Source organism: Helicoverpa zea, chromosome 27 (assembly GCF_022581195.2).
Source record: "Helicoverpa zea isolate HzStark_Cry1AcR chromosome 27, ilHelZeax1.1, whole genome shotgun sequence".
Lineage (NCBI taxonomy): Eukaryota > Metazoa > Arthropoda > Insecta > Lepidoptera > Noctuidae > Helicoverpa > Helicoverpa zea.
In genome coordinates this window covers 1,672,123-1,695,953 of record NC_061478.1, presented here as the reverse complement: position 1 = coordinate 1,695,953, position 23,831 = coordinate 1,672,123, and the positions used below count along the sequence as shown (strand labels likewise).

The 23,831-nt window shown below is 36.5% G+C and overlaps 2 protein-coding genes across 4 annotated transcripts in view; one reads left to right on the top strand and one right to left on the bottom strand.

The window, feature by feature from the left end:
• The window catches only part of LOC124643187 (zinc transporter foi), a 54,330-nt gene extending 42,846 nt beyond the window's left edge, over positions 1 to 11,484 (bottom strand). The window contains exon 1 of the mRNA XM_047182062.1: positions 11,283 to 11,484. The gene's annotated coding sequence lies outside the window, so the exon portion shown is untranslated. The remainder of the gene's footprint in view (positions 1 to 11,282) is intronic.
• LOC124643188 (AP-3 complex subunit sigma-2) overlaps positions 1 to 23,622 on the top strand; it is a 36,315-nt gene extending 12,693 nt beyond the window's left edge. The window contains exons 1-6 of one of the 3 annotated variants that reach the window (XM_047182066.1): positions 11,932 to 12,134; positions 14,565 to 14,656; positions 15,238 to 15,349; positions 18,521 to 18,700; positions 19,927 to 20,034; positions 20,535 to 20,629. In XM_047182066.1, the coding sequence (XP_047038022.1) occupies positions 12,066 to 12,134; positions 14,565 to 14,656; positions 15,238 to 15,349; positions 18,521 to 18,700; positions 19,927 to 20,034; positions 20,535 to 20,558 (585 nt within the window). In that variant the 5' untranslated portion in view covers positions 11,932 to 12,065 and the 3' untranslated portion in view covers positions 20,559 to 20,629. Of the gene's footprint in view, positions 1 to 11,931; positions 12,135 to 14,564; positions 14,657 to 15,237; positions 15,350 to 18,520; positions 18,701 to 19,926; positions 20,035 to 20,534; positions 20,630 to 22,628 lie in introns of those variants that run through there. The other 2 variants (XM_047182067.1, XM_047182068.1) reach the window with 2 other exon arrangements.
• The last annotated feature ends 209 nt before the right edge of the window (positions 23,623 to 23,831 follow it).

The following is a 23,831-nucleotide window of genomic DNA, read 5'->3' as shown; positions in this document are numbered from 1 at the left end:
TCTATACTTTGTAAAAAGTGACAAGGTTGAGGAGGTCAGATAGGCAGTCGCTTCTTGTAAAACACTGGTACTTAGCTGCGTCCGGTGAGACTGGAAGCCGACCCCAAAAAAAGTCCATAGTTGGGAAAAAGGCTCGGGAGATGATGATGATGACTTTAAACGATAAAAGTAGTTTTAATAGTAAACATGTATATTTTGTTTTACATTGACGTATAGATAAGCAGATATTATTACTAATTACTACAAAGTAATATATGTACGAGTGAATATCGATTCGTCATACAATAGTAAATAATCGAATAGAAACGGCACATGTTTACTTAATATTGTACTTGCCTATATGCAAAGTACCATAGTCATTACTTGATCGATAAGAGTTTACTGTATATTAAGTTCTTGATAAATTCTACCTTATTTTTGGTGTGGAAATTCTTCAAATGGCCTCATTCTACTGCAGGGTGAAGTGGAGACTTAAAAATGATCTTTCTGGACTTGGATTCAGGTGCATCCTCCGAGCCTTTTCCCAAACTATGTTGGGGTCGGCTTGGACTCAGGTGATGATAACTATTTTGAAGAGTTCTAAGTAGTCGCCCAAATGGTCTTAACCAGCGTCTGCTGATAAAAACCGGCCAAGAGATTGTCGGGCCACTCTCAGTGTTCCTTAGTTTCCCGATAATAGCTCATACCTATCCTGGCACCCATCAAGCCACAAATTAACTCAACAAAAATGAAAGAATTTCTGTCTGGTGATGGTAATTGAAACAGTAAATCATCTAAAGGACTAACAAGTGAACGTCTCAAAAAACAGATCAGTTGCAGAAACACGAAAATTTTCGTGAATTCTTACAAATTCACGCGCAATCTTCAATGATGCGAAATTGTGTACTCTTTTGCAAAAGAGCTCGATGCAACTGGACAGCGGACAGTCGCGCACATAAAGCATTTGTGTGGGCTGCTATGAAATGTAATATTGCACAGTATTTTCAAAATAACTCAATGCGTCTTAAATTGCTCTCTTCGGGACTTCCGCACTGTTACAGCGACTGAAAAATGTGATCGTGCAAAATTTTATTATATTTTCTTGATTTGCTATGCAGTGTGCTACAAATACTGTCGATAGTCAGAAGGGAAACCCTGGACAGAAGGTACATCTATCTATAACATTGCGCAGGTGGCTTTTGTGGCATATAAGACCATGGATGCTGGTATATGTAAATTTCTTCAGGGTTTATCCATGAATACGTCAGACATAAATTTATTTTCGCATCATTCCATCCTGTGAAGTCGATCATTTGACACCCCATTTGGACTGAGACCGAGCAGGGGCGAGGAAGCCCATCGGAAACAACTACTATTACGAAGGCCCAGGTTCACCGACCACATAAACGGCCGTTTTTCTTAAAACTTCTGTTATAGTAAACAGTACTTTTAAGAAAACGGACGTTTATATTGTGGGTGAACTTGGGCCTTAGGATGTTTACCCACTGGTGTAGGGTTATTGTACATTTGATATTTTCTGAGCATTATGACAGCTGATACCGGTGTCAACTCGGGTGGTCTCTTGTCCTTATTAAAGCGAATGACGAAGAAATTAGCTGTCCATCTTAGTGTGTTTCGACTCTCGGATAGAATAAATATCTCTGGAAATTAGATGGTTCCTTTTTATTTTACGTAGATGAAAAAACGAAGTGTAGGTTTGCAAAAGGTAATCCTCCTCATAAGGTCCTATGATGGAGAATCTTAACGCGCCGTAAAATTGTCTACGATATACGGTTATGATTGGCGAAGTATAAAATTCTTGTCAGTCATCTCATAAAAAGATAGCTAAGTAAATAAAACTTAATACTGACTTTCTAGTATAAAGTTGCTAGAAAACAAGTATCTATTCGTTTCAATAGGCATAAAAACCGGATATTTCAATCTGTACGACAGATAGAGGGAAAGCCGAGTCTAAGCAATATTTTTACACACTAGCTACGAAAGCCTACTGGGTCATCAAAAAAATTACGAAGTTTTCATCTGCCTAGGCCCTTGGTTGTTATGTCCACGTCCTTAAACGTTCAGAAACAGATGATTGCGTGGTAAACCTCAGATCGACCTAAAACTGGTTCATTGGCATGCCAAGCGGGTCGTAACTGACCTTTGCTAATGTTCACCTCAGTACCATAGGACTGTAACGGAGCTCGTTGAAGAGGTAGAAAAACTGTTGGCAGTTGTCATCACAAAAAAATGTAGAATATGATTTAGAGCAATCCACGCTTATTTGCATAAATTCAAGAAAAAGAAGACTTCGAGTAAGAATACCTACACTAATCGAATAGGAACATATTTCTGTTACTTCATCCAGATTTTGGTCTTAATGCAATATTATAACTGCCTCGTTGGTCTAGCTGTCGCAAGTGCGGCTGCTGAGCACGAGGTCTCGGGTTCGATTCCCGAGTCGGGCCGAAATAGCTTTGTGGGTTTTAGAAGACTTTCACAAAGCAGCCCGGAGCCTGGAAGCTGGTGATTGATACACCCGTGCATCGGAGAGCACGTAAATGTCGGTCCTGCGCTTGATCTCTCTCCGGTCGTGTCGGATTACCGTCCCATCGGGCTATGAGAGTTAAGGAATAGTGAGTGCACCTGTGTCTGCGCAAATGCTCGTGCACTATAATATGTCCTGCGCAGTTGGCTAATCTCCTTACATGGTGTATTGTACGCTCATTTTATTATGTTAATCGACTCGCCAACGCACCACCACACAGGTCGACAGTCTGACAACGACTGACTCCCCACCGCTCGATCCGGTATTTATAACCGAGTGACGTATGCGCACGAGGCGTCATAATAATGACATAACCTATACAATGATGCACATGTACCTGCATACACTACATCTCTCCCTTGTTGTTTTGATTTTAACCTTGTTTCAAAAAGTCCAACAATCAAACTCATAAATATTTTGGTAATTTCTTAAAGATCTATCAAACACCTGCAGCACAACAAAACCACGCTATCAGATCAGTCCACCGATCACACTGCCATCAAACTGATTTACTTTGTTCCGTTTCCATTTCATTTCCCTTTCCATTTAAGGAGACGACAGATATCGGTGATACTGCAGGACACTACATCCCTTCCCTTGTGAAATAAACATAAATAAAAATCCGTCCCTTTGCAGACGGTAACATACCAGCATCTGCTTCAGGCTCAACAAGACAAATTCGTAGCAGTGATATCAGGCCGGCAAGTTTAACTTCAGGTTTTGTAGCCGCTGTTCCGGCCCTGTATTATATCTACACTAGAGATGATCCGTCCATTTGGCAGACATCCCGCCAATCAGTCCATGTGAAATCAAGCAAGTCTGAAATATTGCTGTGCCTTCAGATAATGAGCACTCATCTTGCTTGGTTCGACTTCACTTAAAACTGATACAGAATGCATTGTTCCAAGGTAAAAGATCGGCATTAGGGTACCTCATCAATGCTTTTCACTCATTCAAAACCGTACGAGCCGTACGAGGAAAGTAATCACATAAGATCGTCCCAATTGAATGGTGACCTAGATGGACTGTTTCCAATTTGATGATGACCATATACTTTGTCACCCATTTAATGGCGACCACATACTTTGTCTCCAATTTAATGGTGACTCTATACTTTGTCACCCATTTAATGGTGACCACATACTTTGTCTCCAATTTAATGGTGACTCCATACTTTGTCACCCATTTAATGGTGACCACATACTTTGTCTCCAATTTAATGGCGACCACATATTTTGTCACCAATTTAATGGTTTAAATTGTAGTTCTATGTACGAGTTAAGTACTTTGTGTGCCTTGTAAGCAAGAGAATGCTAACTCAACTAATTTTGGTAATATGTAGTTTTTAATTTGAGAGTGGAATATCAAAGCCTATCATTATCTCAGCAATGTAACAAACAATCTGGTCTTCAACCCTATTGATCAGCGCTAGTACTTTGCACGTTTCTGCTAGTACACTCGCTGAAATTCTGATATAGGCTTTAAATACCCTACATCAATGTATGTCCAATATCTAGTCAAGAAACTGTAAGCTTCTTAGCATTCAACACCCAACATATGAATACCTTACTGCATATAATAGTTGGAAGCGACCTGCATCCAGCGTCTTCCGGTGACCTTTATAAGGTCGTCTTTATAAGGTATCAAAGGGGGAGGCCTATGTTCAGCAGTGGACGTCCTATGGCTGAGATGATGATGATGATGATGATGATATAATAGTGCGATAGGAATACTTATATTTCGGTTAGGCATCCAAGAACACTATTATCACCGGACATTGCGTTCTGTAATGTTTGTTTGCTTTTATTAATGTGGTTTTCAAAAATTAAAGTAGTCAAAGAATTATTATGCTTTGATGGTAAGCTTTTTAGTGTCATGGTTACATATTTAACTAATTATATTATTAGATTTTAACTAATTAGAACCATATTATGTAACGAACGCACTTTAACAGGTGTCACTAACTTTGCACTATATATTTTGAAGCTGTGACATTCTGCATCACCATAAAATAGAAGAGTCCCTGACCCTCAACTCATGCTCTTCTTCCTTTCAACAAGGTGACAGCAGCTCACAAACAGTTTTCTAGTCGATGCAATTTTCCTTTTGCAAAACAACCGCTAAACTTTCTAAAACATTTGTCTACACATAGATAAATGTGGGATTCTAATTCTATATCTCAATTTCATGAGCAGCTATGCTGCTCTCATGTCATACTTGACCTCATCAATTTGATGATCAGCTTTGTGCTGCTTCCATTTTTAATATTTTACGCTTTTCCAATTTCATGACCGCGTATAGGTAACGTAATATATATATTTTTTTTTATGTAAGTATAGTTGGCTGCATAAGTATGTTTATAGTTTTCGTTCAAAAGCGCTTACCCTTTATTGCAGCTGACTTTATCTACGTTGTTTTAGTTAGACAACCAGAATATAAAAATATTATTATCTTTTATAGGGACAGCACCCCAGTAAATTTTTAAACGATTTGGTGACTAAGGGCAATTTTACTTCCTATACTTTAAGGAACACTTACTCAGATTATATTTTGCAGTAGGACTTAGGAACTTAATAATATTTTAGTTATTATTAACCAAATGTCGACGCAACTGTGTAGTTTAATTAGCACAAAAGAGTAATAAATGTCGATAAATGTAAATAGTGATAAAGTTCTTTACCTCTCATGCGAGTCCAATTGTCTTACGGTAACCTAAGATTGGTGTTCTAAGATCAATTATTATTAACCCTAACGCTATGGACACAAGACATTATTTTGTTAATAGATATCCATCCCATCACCCATATGGATCTTATCTTATGGGATGGCTTGAGGAAATTACACAACTTTATATTACAAGTAGGTGTGCACTTCAAGAATATATTAATGTGATGATTTATTAACTTGAGATCAATAAATGGATTCTATTTCATATATGTTCATATATGGTTACGTTATTCGCTCCTATGGAAGCATATTCTTCCACAACTCTCAATGTACTTATACTGCTTATTGGTACTGCAATACTGTAAAACATAATTTGCAAATAACAATATTATAATGAGGGCCACTTTGTTAAACTATTTGTAAACACCAATGTAAATCAATAAAAAAGAGGCTAAGATACCAATTAAAATTCATTCAAGCCTGAGTCTTGAAGGTTTTAAAAGCACACGCAATCATCAACTTTTGAGAACTTGATTGCAACAATCATCCATGAGCTAATCATCATTAGACAGTTCCCAGAGTAAGTATCTACATTGGAACTCCTTCCAGGTATCATCCTTAAAAGATTTTTTTGTCACAGATGAGAAGGCCCAGTTGGGTAAATGATGATGATGTCCTCCTAGCCGATTATCGGCTACGGCGGCTGTACTCACGTAAGAGGATTAGCCAACTGCGCAGGACATATTATAGTGCACAAGCATTTGCGCAGACACAGGTGCACTCACTGTTCCTTCACTCTCATAACCCGATGGGACGGCAATCCGACACGACCGGAAAGAGATCAGGCGCAGGACCGACATTTACGTGCTTTCCGATGCACGGGTGTATCAATCACCAACTTCCAGGCCCGACCCGGGAATCGAACCCGAGACCTCGTGCTCAGCAGCCGCGCTTGCGACAGCTAGACCAACGAGGCAGTTGGGTAGATAAAGTAGCATTGTCAAATAAATCACAGATTGCTCCAATGCTTAGTTCCATATTCTTTTGATCTAAGAGTTTTATATCAACCTAAAGTACTGAAATTACAATTGTGAGCTAGCATGTTTACCAAAGATTCTATCTATTGAATACCAAAATTTTGATCCACATTTTCCAGCTAGTATTGCTGCTTGTATGCTGTTCTACTGTTCTGTATCTTCTGGAATATCTCTGTTGTATAACAACCTCTTTAATACAGCAAAATAAAGTAAAAGTATTGAAATTATACCTAGGGTGACTGAGCAACTGTTATAATTAACACTATTATGGGTAGGCAACCCACTAGAGGTGTTGATGGACTTGGATGTTGTGCATAGGTGAATACATACCAGTATACCTGGGCGAGTTCTTCAACATACATGGCCAACCTACTACGGTCCCTCAATGTGCTGTTTGTTTAACTAGATGCCTAGCACATGTTTGTCATTTGTAGAACCGTTGAGTATATAACCCACCAGTTTGTTCTTGTAATATCCTCTATATTGCAAGCACTTGAATTAAGTTAGTTAAGTACCAGAACAATATAGCAGGTATAAGTTGTTGACTAGACTCTGAGAAGTTAAGTTTGGAAGCTTTTTATGATCCAAATCACCGGGCACAGAAAATATAAAAATTATCAAGATTTACTATTTAGTTGTTGCAGTAGTTGACAACTATCGCCAGATAATTTATGCGTGTACAGTCAATTGAATGACCAGTAGACGTTCACTACCGTTAACTGTCAAGCTGTCAATTTAATGACCAGTAGATATAGACTACTGCCAACTGTCAAGCTGTCAATTTAATGACCAGTAGATATAGACTACTGCCAACTGCCAAGCTGTCAATTTAATGACCAGTAGATATACACTACTGCCAACCATCAAGCTGTCAATTCAATGCCCAGTAGATATAGACTACTGCCAACAATCAGGCTGTCAATTTAATGACCAGTAGATACACACTACTGCCAACCATCAAGCTGTCAATTCAATGACCAGTAGATATAGACTACTGCCAACAATCAGGCTGTCAATTTAATGACCAGTAGATACACACTACTGCCAACTGTCAAGCTGTCAATTTAATGACCAGTAGATATAGACTACTGCCAACTGCCAAGCTGTCAATTTAATGACCAGTAGATATACACTACTGCCAACCATCAAGCTGTCAATTCAATGCCCAGTAGATATAGACTACTGCCAACAATCAGGCTGTCAATTTAATGACCAGTAGATACACACTACTGCCAACCATCAAGCTGTCAATTCAATGACCAGTAGATATAGACTACTGCCAACAATCAGGCTGTCAATTTAATGACCAGTAGATACACACTACTGCCAACTGCCAAGCTGTCAATCTAATGACCAGTAGATACACGCTACTGCCAACTGCCAAGCTGTCAATCTAATGACCAGTAGATATACACTACTGCTAACCGTCAAGCTGTCAATTTAATGACCAGCAGATTTTTGGAATAGAATAGGTCTTTATTTGCTTAGAATGCAGGCACTTACAAAATAGGATTGTAAACAACATAATAAGATCCGTGTACATTCCGCCTTGTTGGCATGCAAGCACAACAATTATTAAACACAATTGATTATAAGGCAAATAGGTTATTGTATTATATCCTCTAGGAAATCCCACCACTGCTAAAATCGTCTTGACGACAATTCAACAACCAGCAACTTTATATTGCTTCCAATAAATGCCTATTATTGAATAAGCTTTGATGCAGGTTTAAGAATGAGTAAACTGATCACCAAGTAATGATTTTGTATTATAAATTACTCATTTGATAAATATTAACACCTGCAATAAATATTGCTACTTCCATTAGAATTGTAACAAGGTAAAATTAAACAAAGAATTACGTAAAAAGGTTAAAATTTGTTTGCAATTCGGGTGATACATACATGAACATAAAAGTTATGTATACTTTGTCATTCTACTCTCTTCCCTTCCTTCTTTCCTTTTGCTCTTTTTAATATGATTGAATATTAACATCGGTCAGAGGTTACTTGTTGTCAAAGCTTATTTAGCATACATTAATTTGGTATAGGCATGAATAGGACAAATTATTTAGTATAACCTTGTATATCAAATATTTTTCTGGATCACAGAACTAATAGGTAGTTCAAAATTATAAAAATTAGATAATAGGTAACTGTTGGTCCAAACACTCACGGTTTTATCCTCGTCGCCAATGTATTGTACGCTCATTTTATTATGTTAATCGACTCGCCAACGCACCACCACACAGGTCGACAGTCTGACAACGACTGACTCCCCACCGCTCGATCCGGTATTTATAACCGAGTGACGTATGCGCACGAGGCGTCATAATAATGACATAACCTATACAATGATGCACATGTACCTGCATACACTACACATGGGAACAGCCGCCGTAGCCAATAATCGGCTAGGAGGACATCATCATCATCATTATAACATGAACTTACACGTAAGTAAAACAAAGACGTAAAATAAAACTTTGAGGTGCATTATTAGCGTGAATTATAAGATCACGTGTCTTATCTGATGTTAACTTAGGTATAATAATAAAAACCTATAAATAAACTGCCTGCGGTTTCACCCGCACCTTCTGAAAGCTATTGCCATCCTCCATCTAACTAAAAAATGGGCTAACACTGAAAGAATGATTCAAATTGGAGCATTTGCATTGAACAAACAATCTCTCAGCTTTCCAACTCCAGTTGGAATCAAACCTTAACTCCAACATTCTAAATACCAAACCATTACCACCGTAATTACCATCAATCAAAATCAATTAATCATATTGATTGAAAGTACTGAGTCAATATTAATGCAATACAGTGTACAACATTTTCACTACTCTCATCTGCCTAGCCTTTACCCAACTATGTTGGGGTCGGCTTCCAGTCTAACCGGGTGCAGCTGAGTAACAGTGTTTTACAAGAAGCGACTGCCTAGCCTATCTGACCTCCTCAACCCAGTTACTCAAACAATCCCCTTCGCAAGACTGGCGTCAGATTTACTGGCTTTTGACTACCCGTAAAGCCTGCCAAAGCTGTTCAATGACAGCCGGAACCAACAGTTTAATGTGCCATCCGAAACATAGTCATTGGTGTCTAAGATATACTTAGAAATTACCTATATACCAACTTAAAAAAGTTGCATTTGTGCTTGCCTGACCTGGAATTAAACCCACTCATACTTGAGAGGTTGGTTCTTTACAGGCCACCACAACTTCACCGTAATTACTATCAATCAAACTCAATCAATCATATTGATTGATACTGAGTCAATATTGATGACATACAGTGTACAATATGTTTACTACAATGTGAATGAAATGTTTTGAAGAGAGACAATACAACATTTATAAATAAATACAATTTAATACAGCTCTTTTGTATTAGAGGACGATATAAGACATTGATGGTCATACAAAGATTTTTCTTTGTAATGAAATCTATAAATAGATTAGTACTTATGTGCTTCATGCTTTCTGCAATTTTGCTTGTCTGCTGTCTGGATATGTCATTATTAAGTTGGCACAAGTCTTAATTAATGATACTTATATAATAAAGAGTAGAGTTTGTATCCTAAAGGCTCAGAAAGTATTGAAACAATTTGATTTATTAATTACGTGTTAGGAGCTTCACTATGTCATATATTTTGTTTGGGTATGGCAGTACTCCCCACAAGATGAGGGTGAAACTTCAGGAAGACAGGTAGTTCATTATAAAACTAAAAAAAATAAACATAACAAGTTCAGAGATAAAATTGTAATAAATCCATCCCAATATTTTCAATGCAAAATTAACTCTGGCTGTGTTTCTGGCCTACAGTACAAAACGATAGAACCAGTTTATATTTGATGTGGTATCTACAGCCTGAGTAAAGACATAGTATGTCCTCTCTTCTCAAAAAGTAGTTTACTATGCAACTTTTTATAGGTACAGGTGCAGAAAGTAGTTCTTTTGAGAAACCATGGGGAGCAACTAGTAGGTACATTATATAAAATAGGTACAATCGTGTTTCTACAATTTATTGCAGTAATCAAAATTGATAACAATTATTGTTGTTAATGAATACTAGAGTCGCTACATTGGATAATAGTCTTAATGATAGTGGTGTATAGTGAAGTTTATGTTTATGTAGAAAAACCATTAAAATTTTATTGTAGCTATAAGTCAGAACATTTTACAACAAGTCTTAAGTTGCCCGTGTAACTGGGTTGAGTAGGTCAGATAGGCTGTTGCTCCTTGTAAAGCGCTGGTACTCAGCTGCACCCGGTTAGTCTGGAAGCCGACACCAACATAGTTGGGAAAAAGGCTCGGAGGATGATGATGAAGATGCTAGGCAGATGATGTCGATGATAAATCTGTATTTATTCTCGGTATTTATTCAACAATGTTAGGGTCAAGCTACCTGGGTACTTACTTGCATAGAATTTTTGGTCAATATTTACATAGGATTTCATATATAAATTTTTCAATAGTTTCAAAATTATTAGGTACCCAGGTACATAAATAAAAATAATATAAAGGTTCCCAAAAATTTTATATTCTTTCAATGCTGGAAGTTAGTTAATTAATAACTAGTAAAACAGTAAAGAGAAGACATTACAAAAATTATATTATAGCGGTATTCAAGGCCAGAAAATCCGAAATATATTATGTGGCTGAAATCAGTAACATATTTCAGTACATTCATATCAACTGATATAGCCTGTAGTTGTACGAAAGCGCACATTTTCAGCGTCCTAACCTTCTACTAGCTTTCAAATTGATAGCGGTAACGAAATATCAACAATTAGTTTTATGTCGGTCTCTGTATAAGCCGACCGTTTCTCGCACGCTTTCCAAATTTCCTCCCGACTCTACAAGACGCCGTATATTCGTAACCCCGTTATTTTTCACACGCAGCTCAGTTTCGAGCTCACTTACAGACTCAAGATGACTCTCAAAGACGTCTAGAATCATAATAGGCCATACGACACCGCGAGAAACCTACGAACATCCAAATAAAGACAACAAAATATAACATGTTCATCTTTTGTTACACTGACCTGTATCTCCTTATTAAAGCATCAGCGGCTCGCAAATAGGCTTCCATCAAACATTTAACACTGTACAGAACTTTAAAATTAACAATAAATGTTTATTTCACACAATAATCATTCAGTTTTTGCGATTTTTTTTATTGTGACACTCGCGGTTACAGCAGACAGCACAACGCGTTCGCGAGATTTAAGTGTTGCCTGAGTTTAGTTTGACAAGCTACTATACGGTTCCTACTATTAGGTATAGTACACAATGAATTCATCTACACTAAAATATAGACGAGATATTTTTTTGTTCTTATATACGTTGAAAGCTTTGAAACTACTGCAGGGATTGGAAATTTCATTGATGGGAAGCTACATCTTTCCCGAGTAACATGGGCCGGGTGTGGACGGTCGTTTCCACGGGAAACGAGTGAAACCGCGATTAAAAGGCTAGAAAATGGTAAAACAAGAAAAAGGAAAGCAGCGATTAGATGGATTTACTAGTATATGACTTGTTGATCCTACGCCATTACATTATTCTACATAACATACATTTTATGCAAAAAAAAACAACTAAATTAGCAACAAATGTGAACTTTTAAGCACTGGAACGCGCCAGTTTATATTATCTGTTCAATAACAATGACATTGACGCGTGTTTTGTTTCAATTTTCGAACGTAATTGTTAACGTCACTGTCTAAACAGAATCGATATTTTTCGTTCTCGATTGGATTACAATAGATTTATCACTTAAATAAATGAAAGTATAATAAGCATTAGTTAAGTTTTAGTTAATCAACACAATGATTAAGGCCATCTTGGTATTTAATAATCATGGGAAGCCACGGTTATCGAAATTCTACCAATACTTTGTGAGTGAAAGTTTTTTCTTTATTTTGTCTACAAAGGCATGCGATAGCTATACGTACTCCCTATTTTATGTCAAGCCTTCTTAAAGAACCGGTTATTTATCAAGCATTCTGTTAGAATTTGAACTCTCAATATTTCTGACTCGATAAAATCCTATTCGATATATTTTGCTCTTTCCTGTTTTAACGCCAAAGTAAATTAATCCATAGAGGAGGAAAGTTATTAACACTGCTTCCTACTTCGGTTGTTAAAATAAATATTAGCTATCTATGATTTAAGTATCTGCACCTATAACTCCTTAAGACAACCCACTGACCCTCTTGGTGGTATCTATAGTACAATTCATCATTAACATCTGATGTAAATCTACAGCTGGACTGGTCCACACTCTTAAACTACCGAGCTGTCAATTCAGCTCTCCCAATGCTTAACAAAATAATAATAATAAGTAGTTTTCATACACAGTTAGCAATAGTATAACATGGAACCGGGGATTGTCCTTGGGTACATTTCTATAGTGTATACAGGGATAATCGTCAGTTTTGTGTCACCATTTCATTAAAGTTGTCTCAAAAGGGCTTCAGCGTGTTGGCTTCGGCCCCACGTTCGCCTCCCAAAAATCCGGGACTCTGTAGTCCCGAGGTCTGGAAGAGACATACATTTATAATAAATTCGTTTATTGATCCACAGTTACATTCGCAAATCACTTCTTAATGTTATGAGGTAGATTACAATAAAGGTAAACTGTAACTATATTACGAGAGTCATTTTTATCAGTTCTGTGGTCCCCAAACTAGGCTGTGCCTGTATCTTGGGGACCTAATTTCTAATAACATTGTGGTTTTTATGCATAAATTCTGATTGTAGGTCAAATAATAACATTAACATTATTTTGTATGTAATCGGTGGACACTTAGGAATATATAAAACTAAATTAAAATCTTCACAAACAGTCATTTGGATTAAACTAGACCCCATATTCAGTTATGACACAAAAAATGTGGCTTTCTATAGCTAAATGTATTTTAAAAATCAAGTCAGTACATCCAAAAACCAAGCACTGGTACTCAGCTGCATCCGGTGAGACTGGTAGCTGACCCCAACATAGTGGGAAAAGGTATGGGAGGTGATGAAGTCAGTACGTCCAGATATCATTAACTAGCTTTACCTATGTAAAGAAATATAAAGAAGAGACAACATTCTATTCTTGGTTTGTAAAGTATTACAGCCCTTTTATCGTCCCACTGCTGGGTTGCGGCCTCCTCTCACATGGAGAAGGATTGAGCATTAACCACCACGCTTGCTCAATGCGGGTTGGTGATTTCAGACTTTATAGTCCAGGTTTCCTCAAGATGTTTTCCTTCACCTTTTTATCAGCCATTGGTGTCTAAGTATACTTAGAAAGTACGTACAAACTTAGAAAAGTTGCATTGGTACTTGCCTGACCTGGAATCGAACCCACGACTATCGGTTTGTAAAGGCTCCAAAACAAATGAACCGATTTGAAAAATTCTTTCAATGTTGGAAAGCTATACTTTTTCTTGGATAACATACTTAGGCTATATTTTATCCTGGTACCGGCAGTAGTAAAACTGCAGGAAGACAGCTAGTTTATAATATTGCCATGCTTTTGCACACCTGGGACAAGATTATTCAATAAGTGTTTGAAAATTGTGTCACACATTCTGCACCATAAAAAACTTGCTAACCAGAATTATTTAAATAAATTAACATAAATATATGTATGCTTATGTAAAATGTTTAAATATCAACCAGTTAATATGTAACCTTGATATGTTATCATTCATTTACATTAAATGTAATATTTATAACATGATACAGTTTGGTTATCTCGTTGGGTTCGCTAGAAATATTCCTTCTTTCAACCATTGTCCACCAACTGTTTCACAAACACTAGTTTGTCTATGATGTCTAGGATGTGATGGATGTTCATTCATAAAATCTGAATTTCAACTCTGGAAGCCATGCTTAACATTTACCGTCAGTTGCACAAAAGTCCTTTGAAATTAAAGCTTCATTAAATCTATTGCTATCATTTATTATCTTGTTGACAAAGAGTCAGCAATAGATTTAACTTTACTTATGTGCCACTGACGGTATGTCTATTATGGTGGTGTCAGATTACCCTCCCATTGAACTATAAGAGAGAGGGTAAAGTGAGTGCACCTGTGTCTGGGTAACATGTCTTGGGCAGCATGGCTGATTTCATTAGAGCGAACAGCGGCTGTGTACGACAGTCTGCCTGGAAGGAGGCTGTATTATTATTATTTTAAATATATATTTTATAACATTATTATTAGGAAAGGGCTAGACAGATATTATATTATATTATCAAAGGCTCATTTCTGGCATGCCTAAATATTTGTTTACAGAAAAATCTTGATTGTATCATGAATCCTATTTGTTTCCAGAATGAAGACATGCAGCAACAGATAATCAAGGAGACGTTTCAGCTGGTCTCCAAGAGAGATGACAATGTGTGCAATTTCTTGGAAGGTGGAAGGTACGTTGATCTTGTATGTAGTATGGTCTTGTTCAAAAAGTGTAATATATAAATATGTATTGTATAAAGCGGCAGTGCCGGAACTAAGATGGTTCCTATAATGCTCAGGCACATTGAACAAGATCAAGTTTTCCTCTGCAACCTAGCCAATTCATAGCAAAAGACAAGCATATAAAAAATGTTCAGTGGTGGACCGAAAAGGTTTGTCACCTCAGAGTCGATGTTCGCTTAGAACTACAAGATTAATTAAGTCAACATACCAATGCAAGAAACAGTTCTTCTAACATTTAAATAAATATGGTTTTTACTCTAATTGAGAAATGTAATATACATATATAAAAGGTGATATAGGCTAGCAATACATTGAACCAATCAATTAGAAAAACGACGTACCTTTTCTTCTCGGCACTACCTATACAATAGTAAAATTGCCGGAAAAATTCCCTCTCAAGTCGTTGCCACTCTCTTCTACTCTTCAAATGAACAAAGAAAAACTCGATTTGCTGCGTGACAACTTATCCGTTCAAAAAATCTGCCCAATAGATATCCAGTTCATTCTAAAGGGTGTATTATTATTTCAGTTTAATAGGAGGTTCAGACTACAAGCTGATCTACAGACACTACGCCACGCTGTACTTTGTGTTTTGCGTGGACTCTTCTGAAAGCGAGCTCGGTATACTAGACTTGATTCAGGTAAGAACCATTACTTCCTAACCAGTCTTTTGTGCAATATATCTGTCTGACTGTTGAAATAACATGGTATAAAGAAGCATATAAAATGTGCTGTGGATACAAATTCTTACTAATATTATAAATGCGAAAGTAACTCTATATGTCTGTCACTCTTTCACGCATACGTTGAATGGTCTCTGTATACGTTGAGAAAGAACATAGGGTATTTTTAAGTGTGGGAAGTGGTTCCCTCAAGACGCTGGTGTCTTGATAGCTTGAAATCTCAAGAAGAATAGAATACTTCAAATGTGCTGAATAATAATGGATTCTGTCCATTTACACACTCAACCAGAGAGCTTCCGCCAGTGGCGGCCCTAGGGGTGTGCGAACTGTGCCATCGCACAGGGCCTCGCGCTTGGGGGGGCCTCGCGCTACAACCCACACTAATATAAAAAAATATAATATGCATATACATCTGTTCCAAGAAAAAAAATTGCATTTTTTCTTTATTTCTAATTCATTCTGCGTTTACTTTTTAAGTCCTCAATTTAACAAAAACTTGAAACACCAAAGTAACAAAAACAACTGGCTCTCGGTCCAGTCACGGATTCTTTTATTTTTGCTTAATTCCGAGTTTAATTTGAGAGTCCTTAAACAAACTATTTAAAAAAATTCGCGCTCGCTACGCTCGCGGTTGTTCACTTGACAGTACCAGACCTTTTCTTCTAACTTGATTAGACTACTTTTATGTCCCAAAACTCAAAAATTTTCGCGCTGGCTACGCTCGCGACTTCACCCTGCAGCGTATTTACAGTATATACATGGCTAGTACGCAAGCGTGTGAAACTAGTCGCGAATAGATTGGAATTCACTTTTTATACATAGTCTTCCGATGTATACAGCAGCAGTACGCAAATACTCGCATATATTTTGTAGTGGCCAAAGTAACTTGCTTTGTTCCATAATATACAGTGCTAGTCCGCATGCAAACTAATCGTGTATACATTGGAATAGGCGCGAAAAACTTTACGATTCCAATCTATTCGCGAGCAGTTGCATGCTCGCCATTTTGATTAAAACACGACCTAGCATTTAATGTTAATTTAAATATTAATAATGCTCGTTCAATTAAAAAACATTGTATTAAAAATTGAAGTTAGTGACGAAAACGAATCGCTGCAAAACCGACTCCACGTAGTCTTGTCTGCCCTACCCCTAGAGTGCAATTCAAAACCGCGTAGGCGCGGAGGGGCGAGGCGGCCTGCGAGCTGAAGCGCAGGTAGTTTTACCGCCCGCCGACGCGGCTAAGGCTGGCCGGCAGAGCCGGCCAGCAAGCCGAAGCTGCGGTGGTGAGCGTGAAAACCATCTGCGACGATAAGCTCGCATGGGACCGCCGGAGCCCCGCAGCACCGGAGCCGTGACAGAAGCTATGCTTGCTGCATGTTGCTTGCTTACATTTTAAACGTACTGAGTTGAAAAATTAGAAGCTAATTAAATATATTTTATGATGTCATTTAATAGTATTTTAGAAGTTTACTGTTAGAATGCCTACTACAAAAGATGCTAAAAAATAACCATCATGCTGAGTTGTATTTAGAGTGGTTTACTTAGAAGATAACTATAGTGGCTAAGATAGTATTATTTAGATGCTCTTTAATTGTGGCTGACTTAATAATTTAGAAGGCAACATACATTTTTGTTTAATTAGCATTTTTAATAAACAAACTCAGATTCAAAGCCATTTTTATTTAATGCTTTACCCAATATAAATTTTGTATAGTTAAATATGACCGTGTATAAATTGGAATGATGCATGTGCACGTCTAAGCTACGAATTATACGCGAGCAGTACGCAAAATTCGTGTATACTTTGAAATCACAAATTAAAAAACAGCATTACAAAATATCAGCGAGCAGTTTCCTATGGATGCGTTTTGGCTATGTACACTCTGTAAATACGCCACCCTGCACTGTTGTTTATTATACAACTTTAGGTGGTTTAGTGACCCAAAGCTCAAAAATTTTTGCGGTCGCTATGCTCGCGGGCGGGCAGTAGCGGCGTAAGGGCGGAGGGGGCGGTCCGGCTGTCACCCATCTCTTTCTTGTTTATTTTTGTTTTTATATGATTACTTAAATTAACTCCTCAAAGTTTAAAAAAAAAAAACCGCTAGCTTTCGCTCGCGGTTTTTTTATAATTTCTCATTTATTCTGCGCTTACTCTTTGAGTCCTCAAGCTAATAAAAAGTTAAAGCACCGAACTTTCCACGGGTTTTTTTCAAACTTGTTTGAGTATTTTTGTGTTCCAAGACTCAAAAATTTTGCGGTCGCTGCGCTCGCGCTTTTCAGTAACTTTTTTATTAAATATTTAGGTATCATTGCGTCCCAAAATATGTATTTTCGCGCTCGCGACGCTCGCGCCTTTTATCTTTACCTACGGCGGCCTCTTTTAAATTCGTTTTGGTACTTTAGATACTGTTCCAAAACTCAAAAATTACGGGCTCGCTTCGCTAGCGCTTTAAAAGTTTGCAGTGATCTGTCTCCGGTTTCTTTATGGTAAACCTAGAAAAAAGCATCATGAATCATATGTACACGATTTTTAAGTACTTTAATTTATTTTGTCGGCCCTGAATCAGAAATACGAAGAGCTGAATATTATCTCGGTGCTGAAATATATATTAGAAAATAATTTAACTGAAATTTATCCCACTACCGAAATAGTCTTGAGAATTCAAATAATAAAATAATAATATCGAAAAAGCAGTTCTTCGAGGCTTAAAAATATTACAACATGTTTAAGGAATTCGATGACACAAGACATATAAACTGTAGTAAAAATAAAATTGTATTAATTTGTTTAACTTGAGCATTTCTCCTCAAACATGACGTTTAGCTAAATCAAAACACCAGCTTACTCTCGCAACACATACTTTTCACGTAAGACAAAGGGCCTCGCATAGACCTGCCGCACGTAGCCTCGCAATGGCTAGGGCCGCCGCTGGCTTCCGCTATCAGTTTCAAGTTTTTATTCAGTTTCATATTCATCTCCTGATTTCACTCTGATATTACTAGAATTGAATTCAATATAAAAAATTATAGATTCCAAGATTTTCTGACATACTTACATAAGTACACTTATACAAGTGAAGCTAATATAAGCGTGTTAAAAATACTCAACCAGCTGCCTAATTCCAGGTGTTCGTAGAAACTCTAGACAAATGCTTCGAGAACGTCTGCGAGTTGGATCTGATCTTCCACGCGGATGCGGCCCATCAGGTCTTGGATGAGCTGGTGATGGGAGGCATGGTACTTCAGACCAATATGGCGGATATCCTGTGCAGGCTTCAGGAACAGAATAAGATGCAGAAAGCTGAGGTTAGTAGACGATATTATAAGGATGACGTTTAGGTGGAAGTGAAATATATTTTTTAGGGGTGTCAGGGGGGGTTAATGTCGTGGATTTAGTGGGAAAATAATTTTGTAGTACTAGTAGTGTAGTAGCACTTACAAAACTTAGTGAAATGTGAATATTAGTTTAGTATTATTAACTACGTACAATATAAGCTTTAGAGGTAGGAACGAAATGTATTAGAAATAAGTTAGGAAAAGAACATTAAAAGGAAAGGGACATTACAAAAAAGGATAAGTTTAGTAAAGGTCAATTATATTGAATATCATGTATTAAGTAGTACCAGTTTAAGCTGTTTTTATTCTAACACATGTTTATAGAGTACTTTTGATCTAAAAACATGTAATTAGTGCAATACATATAATCTAATTTATTTAGTTTTTAGAATTTTAAGTAGCGTTATTCGTAAAAATATATTTTTATTGATAAATAATAAAATGATTAATTAAATAGTTGTAGTATATAACTGGAATTATAGTACCTACATATCAAAAATCCATTGGTGCCTTTTTTAGTTATATTAAAATAAATCGATTTTAATACACATTGAAACGTTGATATTTTTTGTAAAACCTTTCAACCTGCATTTCTGCTACATATTATATTTATATAAAAAAACTTGTGTTTGAAAGAAAGGTAATAAATGGCGAATAAATTAGGAGCACAACTTCGTGCATTTGGTTCGTACATCTCTTTCTTTGGTGGTGTCGGATTACCATCTCATCGCGTGTCCAAGCAAATGCTTGTGCACTATAAAATGATGTCCTGCGCAGCGGACTCGTTCGAGTAAAGCGGTGATGGCCGATAATCAGCCAGGACGCCATTATTATTACTATTTTAAAGTTTCATCAGAATCAGAAGTAGTTTTCGTTTGCAAAATACACATAAATTTTTTCACCTCTATAGTCTTAGTATGAATTCAAAGTATATACATACTTCTATAGGAAGAATTTTTTTTTAGTGTATACCTCAAGCTCTAAATCTGATGAATCGATTTGAAAAATAATTTCAATATTGGAGAGCTACACTATCCCTGAGGTACCGGCTATATTACCAGGCTATATAAACCTCAGGAAACAGCTAGTTCGTAATGCTTATGGTCTAATACATCTTGCGCAGCTGACTTCTTCAAGAAAAGAAAAATCGGCCAGGATATTAGACCAACCATATAATGTATAATTTCTGTCCTCAGGCAGGTATATCGGCAGCGCCAGCCCGCGCCGTCTCCGCCGTCAAGAGTATGAACCTTCCGCAACAGCTCCGCGACATGAAGCTCCCCGACCTCCCGCAGGCGATCAAGGTGAGATTGTTGTAGCCAATAGTGAAATAGCCATCCGTGGAATAGCTACTAATAGCCATCAATGGCCAGTGATAGCTATCAGGTAAATAGCCAGTAATAGCCCCTAAAAGCCAAGCCACCTGTGGCTAAGTTCAAATTATCGCAGATTTTTTCCGTCGTACCACAAAAACTTTTAAACGTCAGTTTAACACTTGTCTAAAAAATGACAGATTATGACATTGAAATATGGTCAATTTTGCAGCCACACTTTTTTTACACAAGTGTTTGACACATGTTTAAGTTTTTGTAGTAAGACCATTTGTGTTCCGTAGGCAAAATTAAACGGTGTTTAAAGGATTTATTTCATTAAAATGTTACGTTGCATATCCATTTCTAAATAAAAGTCTTTATTAAAAATCAAAAGTTAGTCCGAGCTTAATTATTACCTATAAGTTTTTTTTCTTTATTATTATTTTTTATTTTGTGTTTTTTATTTATTCCTATTAAACCCCGCGTTTCAGGATTATCCCGTGTCGCTGCGTTAATAGCTAGAATTTGCACAATATGGCTGCCATAATTTGAAAATATGTACTGCTCAAATACTTTAATGTTTTAACTAAAAAGTAAAAAAAAAAAAAAACAACAAACTCGACATACATATTAAAATAACGTGAATTATAATGGAAGATATCTAGTTGTCAAATAACTCGAATCATGAGCGATTATAGCCAAGTGGCTAAATGGATAGCCACATGGCTAAACAGCAGTTACGTTTGAGATTGACCGCCGACTATTATTTCGGTCTGGAGAAAATTAATATTGTCACAAAATCTCTTTTTAACATAAATACAAAGAAAGTATTATTTTTTATACGTACTTTTTACAATTGTTGAAATAATGTACAAAATATTTTTTGAAAATAAATATTAATATTGAAACAAAATTCACTTAGTTCCTATTATTTTACCCGAACTACGGTTTCCTATAGACAAAAAATATAAATTGAATATATTGCACTTTTTATCGTCCCACTGCTGGGCTGCGGCCTCCTCTCACACAGAGAAGGATTAGGCGTTAACCACCACGCTTGCTCAATGCGGGTTGCTGATTTCAGACTTTATAGTCCAGGTTTCTTCAATATGTTTTCCTTCACCGTTGATCAGTGTCTTAAGATACACTTTTAAAGTATAATACATTTTTTTAAAACTTTATTTACAAAAAAATTGAACCGACTTCATTAGTACCTATTTACTAAGCCTTCTCTAAGTCTTACAAAATATCATTCTGAAAACCGCATTGAAGTCTGTTTAACCAAGCAAGATAATCGCGCACAAACATATATAAATACATACAGGTCAAACTGAAGACCTCCTTTTTTGAAGTCGGTTAAAAGCCACAAAATTTACAGTAATTAATATAAATAAGCTATTCTTGGCAAAAATATTTAAAAAAAATTGAATATTCTTGAAATTTTTAACGTAATTTTGACTAGCTCGGAACACTTCTAAAGTGGTACTGGTTTAATTTAAGTAACTAATTAGTTTCTAGAGATAACAGGCAATGTTTAATTTGTACAGGAATTAAGATAAAGTCGTTATAACTGTTGTGCTGTAAATCATAGAAGTTAAGTGTGTTAGATGAGATAATAGTCTTGGATAGTATAAATCTCGGAATGGTCTTTTGAAGTCAATAAGATGCATTTTAAATTTAAATCATCCTGCTGTCTTTATCCCATTTTTTTTTTATTTGTGGTCGTCGCAGCAAGTTTTCGTCTTCCATACTCTTCTATCTGCCGTCATCTCAAAAGTAACATTCTTTCTAGCCATGTCGACTTTCACTCAATCCATCCATCGTTTCTTTAAATGTGAAATTAACTTAAAAGTCTAATGTAATTTTGATATAAAAAAGATTAAAAAAACTCTTGTGCTAGAAGTTTTACTTCCGTCTGGGATAAGCTTATATCAATAAGTAGAAAATAAATCACTTTCGATAAGTTCAATGGCCTCCTATCCAACCCTAAAATATATTTTATATCGGTCCAGTAGTACTGTACCTAATTGAGATTAAAACCCTAACAAGCAAAATTAAAAAAGAAATTTGCAAAACGGTCCAGGCGAAAAAAAAGATCCCGACGAATGGAGAACCTCCTCTTTTCTGGGAAGTCAGTTAAAAGAACTAGTGGATGTCTATGTTTCCTTCTCACATTTGGAGTTATATCCAGAGCCTCAATGATTCCTTGGACTTGTTCGTTTGACATACATATTTGCAATTAGTAATTACAATAAATGTCTGATAATGTTGTTAGTGATAGATAAATAAAATATAGTCTAGGCGATATAGTTATCAATACTGATGTTATAAAGTTGAGGAGTTTGTTTGTTTGAACTTTAATCTAAGGAATTGCTGCACCAATTTGATAATTATTAGGCTTAAGGCTTTAGGATTTTTAGCCAGGTACTGACGTTGGTGAAATAGCTGGCAAAAGCTATTTAGATATTACCAACTGTTTTTCATACGTTTTATATTATTTCTTCTATGTGTTAATAGTGACTATTGTATTTACATATGTATAAACTTACATAACTAAACTAAAGAATATTTCTTATACTTTTCAGGACCTGAAGTTCTGACCGACGCAGCAGGGGAGTTACCCCGCCACGCCGGTTGCCATAGCAACGAACATTCTAAACACCATTTACCCACACAACGAGAAATATCAGAATCTTCAACGCCCAACAGAAAATTACACAACAAAATTCTTCGGTTCGGAAACTTTGAGCACGAAGTTCTCTGAGACTTTTTCGGAAAATTACCAGCAAACGGAAGGAGTGAATTTTCCGAATTACGAAAGTCAGAAATCGGATGGGTATCAGGATTTGAGCGGGACGACCGTTGAATATGACTATAGTGAAGTTAGGAAAAGAAAGAAGAAAAAGAAAGCTGGGAAAAAGTAGGGCAGAAATGTGGAGGCAAGAAATTAAGATTTTATCGGCAATGTTGTTTGTAAACTGTAATGCAATGTGTTTTATTTAAAAATTATTATATAATAAGTGGATATAAAAAAATGATGACTAAAAAAAAAATGAAACGATTTCTATGAGATTTTAACATAATCCAGGCCAATCGGGCCGGGTATACATTACTTAAAAATATTTGAGTTTGAGAGAGAGACACATATTTTATTGTAAAATGAAATATCTTGCTCTCTTTCTAAAATGTGTTTGAATTGTCAAGATTTATAAACAAACATTTTATAATTAGGTAAATGTACGTAGTATGTCTTCATTTTTGTCCACTTGATGGAAATCGGTTTGCTCCATGTAAAATATGGATGAAGTAAGAAATCAACTGTTTGACTGCGCAGTAGATCTTTTAGGATCAAAATTGGTAACTGCGCAGCTATATTCAATAATCTAACTTCAGACTTATCAAGATTAGTCGGCCGTCTTATACAACGTGTAACGTTAATGTGCAAAACCTGAAAGTAGTTTGATCAGAATAATGAGCGGAATCAATTAATCACTAAACTGTAAAATATTGCCTTGTAATCTATACTAATATTATAAAGCTAAATAAAGAGTTTGTTTGCTTGAATGCGCTGATCTAAGGGTAACCAACTACTGGTCCGAAAAATTCTTTCAGTGTTAGTTACCTAGCCCATTTATGGAGGAAGACTATGGTGATCTTCACACTGCCCCGCATCACGCTGCATCTTGCGTGTCGACGCACCTACGCGCGTTCCTGCGGGAGTGCAGATCTGCATCATCGTGCGGGTTTTTCACGCACTCACGCGCGTAGGTACGTTTAGTAGATTCACG